The 8,325-nt window shown below is 37.6% G+C and overlaps 1 protein-coding gene across 1 annotated transcript; it reads left to right on the top strand.

The window, feature by feature from the left end:
• The first annotated feature begins 256 nt into the window (after positions 1-256).
• LOC102916940 (olfactory receptor 2L13-like) lies at positions 257-1,256 on the top strand. Its single transcript, XM_006998504.4, has one exon. The coding sequence runs from the start codon at positions 257-259 to the stop codon at positions 1,193-1,195; it is 939 nt and encodes a 312-aa protein (XP_006998566.3). The 3' UTR covers positions 1,196-1,256.
• The last annotated feature ends 7,069 nt before the right edge of the window (positions 1,257-8,325 follow it).

Here is an 8,325-nt window from a genome sequence, read left to right as displayed (position 1 = left end):
TACTCATGTTGCCACCCTTGGTTTTAAAACGACCATACAGGTATCTCTGAACTGAGAACTTGGCCAGAGGCAAGACAAGAAACATTCAGCTCAGATTTCAAAATAAGTTCAGCAGAAGAACCTTGCTGGAGGAAGAACAATTCAGTGCAAGCATTCATGACAGACAGGTTTCTCTTTATTCTTCTGTTCTACTTTACATGATAAGTGCGTTTTACTTTTAGGTCTCTTTTGAATAAAGAGAGAGCAATACATTTTCATGGAGAAATGGAATCAGAGCTCAAGTGATTTCATTTTGTTAGGATTGTTTCCACAAAACCAAACAGGCCTTCTGCTTTTGCTGCTCATCATCTTCATATTCTCTGTGGCCTTGCTTGGCAACTCAACAATGATCCACCTCATTCGTGTGGATCCCAGGCTCCACACTCCCATGTACATTCTCCTCAGTCAGCTCTCTCTCATGGACATGATGTATATTTCTTCCACTGTTCCCAAGATGGCATTCAACTTCCTCTCTGGCCAGAAAAGCATTACCTTACTGGGCTGTGGAGTGCAATCCTTTTTCTTTCTGACCATGGCAGGTTCTAAGGGCTTGCTCCTGGCCTCCATGGCCTATGACCGTTTTGTGGCCATCTGCCACCCTCTTCATTATCCCACTCGCATGAGCAAAATGAAGTGTCTGAAGATGATCATAGGATCTTGGACCTTGGGCTCCATTAACTCTTTATCACACACAGTCTATCTCCTTCACCTTCCTTACTGCCATTCTAGGTCGGTTAATCATTTCTTCTGTGATGTGCCTGCCATGGTGCCCCTGGCCTGTATGGACACTTGGGTTTATGAGTACATGGTATTTGTGAGCACATGCCTGTTTCTTTTATTTCCTTTCCTTGGCATTGCAGTTTCCTATGGACGGGTCCTTTTTGCTGTCTTCCATATGCGCTCAAAAGAGGGAAAGAAAAAGGCCTTCACCACATGTTCAACTCACTTAACTGTGGTGACATTTTACTATGCACCTTTTGTCTACACTTACCTTCGTCCTAGGAGTCTCCGTTCCCCGACAGAAGACAAGATTCTGGCTGTCTTCTACACTATCCTCACCCCCATGCTCAACCCCATCATCTACAGCCTGAGGAATAAGGAAGTCCTGGGGGCCATGACAAGAGTCTTTGGGACATTCTATTCCACTAAACATTGATTAATTCATCTCTACCCATATTTCAATTTTCATGGAGAATTTCATAGGGCAGTGCTGTGTACTGTAATATAATGTGTGCCACACACATGTCATACCTTTCTGGTTATTCATTACTAATTAAGATTAAATAATATGTTTATTGTCACATGCTAGTATAATTATTCACATGTTTAATTCATAACTTTACAGTTAATGATTTTAATGACTGATATTAGACAATCAATTACTATACCAACACATGAGATATACTTTATATGTTTCCTGTAATATGGTACTGCTTATGCTGATATTGACATGTTGTTTCTATAAAATTACCATGAATTAATTGTTTTGTTCAAATGTTTTGCCTTCATTATTTTCATTATTAAAACCCTATGTATATTGAATATTTATGATTTATTACAGTTAGGACTTTGCCAATTTATGTCACCAATCCTTACATAGAGCAATCTCAGACTCTTGAAATGTTGGAAGAACATCCAAATATACCACAAAAGTACTATCTCACTACAGGTAGAATGATTGTTATAAAAAATAAACAATGGTTATCAAATTCTGTTGTGAGTAGAAGTATGGGGAACTATTATACACAGTTAGTTGAAGTGTAAATTAATACCATACCTTTGGAAGAGTATGTTTAGCCAATAACATAAAAATAGAGAATTATGGGAACTGTCTGTAGCTAGAGTTTTCCTGCCTTGCCCACAGTCAGGACAAATCTTTGTCACCCGCCAGTCCCACAGCCTCTCAGACCCAACCAAGTAAACACAGAGACTTATATTGCTTACAAACTGTATGGCTGTAGCAGGCTTCTTGCTAACTGTTCTTATAGCTTAAATTAATCCATTTCCATAAATCTATACCTTGCCACATGGCTCGTGGCTTACGAGCATCTTCACAAGCTGCTTGTCATGGTGGCGGCTGGCAGTGACTCCTTCTGCCTTCCTGTTCTTTCTTTTCTCCTCTCTGTTAGTCCCACCTATACTTCCTGCATAGCCATTGGCCAATCAATGTTTTCTTTATTGACCTATCAGAGCAATTTGACATACAGACCATCCCACAGCATCTGTCAGTCTAGTTACTGGGTCAAATTGTCATAGAATAAATTTGAAGAGTTTAAGGGACATTGCCCCTACACCATCTACTGAACTCCCTTCTGTGTTAGCCAGAAGAGATTTTGGTATGCTGTGCTTCAGTTGGGGAAATATAGTTAAACATAATGCCTCTTATATCCCCAAGAGATAATATTGAATGTATTCTTGCTAAAGAAGTAAAAAGTTTCAAGTATAAATTGGCTAATTATTATTATTCCATCATTATATAATGTTTAAATGTATGAAATATCACATTGTACCCCATAAATAAGTGCAATTATCTTCAGTTGAAATATTTATCATATAGAGCACATATGCTGTCCATCTTATCCTAATTTCTTTGTACAAGACCATATTAGAGGAATATAATTTGCTTAGAAATTTTCTTGTTTCCATAAAACACTGAAGTGAAATGACACTCAAGATTTTTTGAGATTTATCTACCTTTTTAAAATCTAGGTTAAATTCGTTTTGTACATTTTGTATAATCTTTTGATATATGCTCATATTTTTTTTGATTCTTTGTCTACTTTTTGGTATATTGCATGCATCTTGAAATGTATCAATTTCTTTTATATTTTTCAACTGAACAGCACATAGGTTATTAAAAGATTCCCTTACAATATATGGAATTGCAGTGGTGTGTTTGGAGATGCTTCCCATTCCATTAATAATTCTACTTGGGTGATATCTTTTTTCTTTTAGTTACTTGTGCCAAGGCTCTTTCTTTATTTTGGAATATGTGATAATGCATCAGCATTCCCAAAACAATGAATGTAATAAATCACATAATTGGACATATAAGAAGAAAAATCATGTGATAATTTCAATACATGCAGAAAGAACCTTTGATATAATTTATCATATATTCATGATGAATGTCATAGAGTAAGACTAGACCAAACATACCTCGATACAGAAAAGGCTGTGCATAGCAATCCCACAGCCAAAATCATCCTAAATCAATTAAAAATCCTGAAATCATCTCATTGAAATTATGAACACCATAGCCATCTGTTATGTGATGAAGATTCCAAAACTTCGCAGTGTAGAAAAGATAAATCCCCTTTTCCATAAATGGTGCTGGGAAAAGTAGATGTCTACATGCAGAAGGATGAAATTAGACACTTATCCATCATTTTGAACATAAATTAACTCTAAGTGGATCAAAGACCTCATTGTGAAACTTGAAACATTGAAATTGTTAGAAAAATATATCGGCAGTACCTTACAACATGTATGTGCATAGGAAAGGAAGTCCTGAATAGTACTCCATTTCCCTAAAAATTCAGACCAACAACTGACAAGTGGGACCTTATAAAACCCAAAACCTTCTGCATAGCCAAGGAAATAACCAAATGAATTGGAAGCCCACAGAGTGTAAGAGGATCTTTTCATATTATACATCTAACAAAGGATTAACATCCAGAATATATAAAAAACTAAAAAGTAAAAGAAAAAAACAAAGAAAGAGTCTGAAAAACAAATGACCCATCCAAAAATTGGCTGTGGATATGAACAGAAAATTTTCAAAGATCTATATAATATATTTTAAGGAATATAAAAAGAAATATGTAATAAAAGGTCTCATCATCCAACCATTCAAAGTAATGCAAGTTAAACAAATCAAAAATCTCTCAAAACAAATAATAACCCCTCCAAAATCTGAGATTTCAACTTAATCCATTCAAAATAGCAACTATAAAAAAAACAAAACCAAAAGCAAACAAAGCAAAACAAAACAAAACAAAACAAACCCCGGAGTATTCTGGGGAGAACGTGAAAAGCAGAGACCTCATCTACTACTGGTGGAAATCCAAACTGATGTAGCCATTCTGGAAATCAGTGTGGAGAATTCCCAAAGCTCTAAAATGTATTCTGTCATTTGACCCACTTGTACCACTCCTTGGCATCTGCCCAAAGAACTTGATATCCTAATCCACAGTTACTTGCTCACCCATTTTCATTTCCACTCTAGTCACAAGAGCTAGGAAATTGAAACAACTTAAATATCCTTTTACTGATGAATGGACAATAAGAATTTTTTACATATGTACTGTAGAATAGTATATGAGTATAAAAAAATTGAAATAATGAAATTTGTAAGTAAATGAATGAAATGGAAAAGATATTGAATGAGGCAACCCAGACGTAGAAGAAACATCTCACGTTTTCTGTCATTCATGATATTTAGCTCTGATCTTCACATGTGAATATATAACCTGAAGTAACCATATAATCAAGGAACAGAAAGTAAAAAGGTCCCATGTGGGAAGTGCTACAGAGGGCTGGATACCAGTTCAGTTAAAAGGAAAATAGGGAAATTTTGAGAGAGTCTTTAACTGGGGAGAAGATGAAGTCAATATAGAAAGAAGTAGGGAAGAGGGAAAAATAACTTTAAAGATATTTGAAAAAGTTATAAGGAATCATATTATTTCCCATTTATCCAAAATTACAGATAATACCCTGAGAAGGGTAAATTACAAAATGTAAATTTTGAGGAGAAAAATATTCCCCAGAAAGTAGATGGATCTAAGTCCAGTGTTCAAGGTGATAAACAGATTAAGAAATGGAATAAAGGGAGTGGTGACCTCAGGGCAAGGTTCCACCCAGCTAAATTTCCAACTTGTGAGAAGAAACCAAAGACAGGCTTAGCACCAGATATGGTATGGCACACCTTTAACCCCATCATTGGGAAGGGAGAGGCTGGCAGATGTCTGAGTTTTAGGCCATCCTGATCTACAGAACAAATTTTAGGACAGCTAAATTTAGGCAGTGAAAGACCCAAAGCTGGTGAAGATGTAACTGACCAAGGGGGGCATATTCCAGCCCCAGTAAGCAGCAGAACTTGGCAGCTTTGGCTACATGGTTCTGGCTTTAGAGTTAAGGATAGAAGAAAGGAGTTATGGAATCTCTCCATGACTAAAGAAAGCCTCTGAGGCCAGGCATGTGTCAGAGGTGTCCTTGAACGGTGGCCTAGAATGGCCATTATGTGAAACTGTGAAGGTGAAGTCTGGATTGCCTTGGAGACCCCAAGATGTTGGTGATGCCAGAGTTCTGGGATACCTGTTGAGGAGAGCTGCTAACCAGGAGTGGAGCCAGTCCAACAAAAAGGAGTGTGTTGCAATCAACAAAGCTGAAAGGTATTGGAAATCTGAAGAGCGTTTTGATATCAGACATGGAGATGCACAGTTTGGAGTTTGCCCAGCTGTTTTTCTGTCTTGCTTGTTTGGTCCAGTATTTTCTTGATATGCCCTCTATGTGTTAGAATGGTGATATATATTCTGTGCCATTATATGTTGGAAATATGTGATCTGCTTTTTGATTTTGATTTTTACAGGTGATTACAGTTAAGAAATAGCATGACTCTCAGAAGAGACTTTGAAGTTTGGACTTTTAAACATTGTTGAAGCTGTGATAGACTATGGGAGCTTTTAAATTTTTTCATTTTATTATTATTATTATTAATTAAATTTATTCATTTATTGTTACATCCTGACCACAGTTTCCCCTCTCTTCTATCCTCCCATTCTCTTCCTCCACATTACCGATCCCATCCACTCCTCCTCTGTTTCTGTTCAGGAAGGGGCAGGCCTCCCATGGGTGTCAACAAAGCATGGCATATCAAATTGAGGTAGGACTAAGCTTCCCCCCTTTTATTAAGGCTGGGCAAAGTAATCCAGTGTGAGGCACAGGTTCCTGAAAGCTAGCCAAATCATTAGGGACAGGCCCTGTTCCCACCACTAGGAGTCCCACAAGTAGATTAAGCTACACAACTGTCACACATATGTAGAGGGCCTAGGTCAGTCCCATGCAGGCTCCCAGCTATTGGTCCAGAGTCTGTGAGCTCCTATGAGCCAAGGTTAGTTGTTTCTGTGGGTTCCCTTGTGATAATCTTGACACCTCCATCCACCTCCCCAGCCCAGCTCATTGCTCACTTCGACAGGATTCCCAGAGCTCAGCCCAGTGCTTGGCTGTGGATCTCTGTACCTGTTTCCATCTGTCATTGTATCAAGGCTCTCTGATGACAATTGTGGTAGTTATCAATCTGAACACAGAAGATGGTCAGTTCAGGCTACCTATCTACTATTTCTAGGACTCTTAGTAAATTCATAGGAGTTCCCCTTGCACAAAGTTTCTATGTGACGCCAAAATGTGTGCCCCTGCATCAAGATGCCTCTTTTATTACTCTTCCTGTCCATTGCCCCCTCCCTAGTTCAATCCCTCATGTTCGCATCTCCACCCGGCCCTCAGTCTACCCAGGTTATCTATTTCCCTTTCCCAGGAAAATCCTTGCATCCCCATTATCCTTTGGGTCTTCCTTGTTTCCTAGTCTCTCTGAGGCTGTGGATTGTAGCGTGGTTGTCCTTTACTTTCCAACTAGTATTCACTTATGAGTGAGTACAAACCATGTTTGTCTTTCTGGGTCTGGGTTACCTCACTTAGAATGAATTTTTGTAGTTCCATTCATTTTTCTTCAGATTTCCTGATACCATTGTTTTTAACAGCTTAGTAATATTCCATTGTACGAATGTACAACATTTTCTTTTTCCATTCTTCAGTTGAGGGGCATCTAGTTTGTTTCCAGGTTTCGGCTATTATGAATAATGCTGCCATGAACATAGCTGAGCAAGTGTCCTTGTGGTAGGATGGAGTATCCTTTGGGTTTATTCCCAAGAGTGGTCTATCTGGGTCTTGTGTAGATTGATTCCCAGTATACTGAGAAACCACCAAATATTGATTTCCCAAGTGGTTATGCAATTTGCATTGCCACCAGCAGTTGAGAAGTGTCCTCCTTGCTCCTTATCCTCTCCAGCATAAGTTGTCACTTGTGTTTTTGGTGTTAGCCATTCTGACAGGTTTAAGATGGAATCTTAAAGTCACTTTGATTTGCCATTCCCTAGTGGCTAGGAATGTGAACATTTCTTTAAGTGTTTCTCAGCCATTTGAATTTCCTTTATTGAGAATTTTGTACAGATCTGTAGCCCATGTTTAACTGGGTTATTTGGTTTTTGATATCAAGTTTCTTGAATTCTTTATATATTTTGGAGATCAGTCCTATGTCAGATGTTGGGTTGGTGAAGATCTTTTCCCATTCTGTAGGCTGTTACCTTGTCAGATTTGATGGTGCCCTTTGCCATATGAAAGTTTTTCAGTTTCATGATTTCCTGTTTATTAACGTTGATCTTAGTGCTTGAGCTATCAGTGTTCTGTTTGAGAAGATGTCTCCTGTGCCAATGTGTTTAAGGGTATTCTCCATTTTCTCTTCCACCAGGTTTAGTGTACCTGGTTTTATGTTGAGGTCTTTGATCCACTTGGACTTGAGTTTTGTGCAAAGTGATAAGGACCAATTTATTTGTACTCTTCTACATGCACCATTTGTTGAAGAGGCTTTCTTTTTTATATTGTACATTTCTAGCTTCTTTATTAAAAATCAAGTGTCAATAGGTGTGTGTACTTATGTCTGTGTCTTCCATCTGATTCTATTGATCAATGTGTTTGTTTTTATGTACCATGCAGTTTTTATTACTGTAGCTCTGTAATACAGCTTGAAATCAGGGATGTTGATATCTCAAGAAGTTCTTTTATTTTATAGAAATGTTTTAGCTATCCTGTTTTTTCATATGAACTTGAATATTGATCTTTCAAGTTCTATAAAGAATTATATTGGCATTTTCATGGGGATTGCACTGAATCTGGAGATTGCTTCTGGTAAGATTGCCCATTTTTACTATGTTAATTCTACCGATGTATGAGCAAGGGAGATCTTTCCATCTTTTGATTTCTTCTTCAATTTTCTCCTTCAAAGACTTGAAGCTTTTATCATACAGTCTTTCAGTTGCTTGGTTAGAGTTATGCCAATATACTTTATATTATTTGTAGCTATTGTAAAGTGTATTGTTGATCTGATTTCTTTCTTGGCCTATTTGTCATTTGTATTCAGGAGGGCTACTGATTTTTTTTAAGTTAATCTTTTATCCAGCCACTTTACTGAAGGTGATTATCAGCTGTAGAAGATCCCTGGCAGAATGTTTT

Source organism: Peromyscus maniculatus, chromosome 12 (assembly GCF_049852395.1).
Source record: "Peromyscus maniculatus bairdii isolate BWxNUB_F1_BW_parent chromosome 12, HU_Pman_BW_mat_3.1, whole genome shotgun sequence".
Lineage (NCBI taxonomy): Eukaryota > Metazoa > Chordata > Mammalia > Rodentia > Cricetidae > Peromyscus > Peromyscus maniculatus.
Note: the sequence above shows the minus strand (reverse complement) of the source record. Positions and strands in the feature narration are given on the sequence as shown.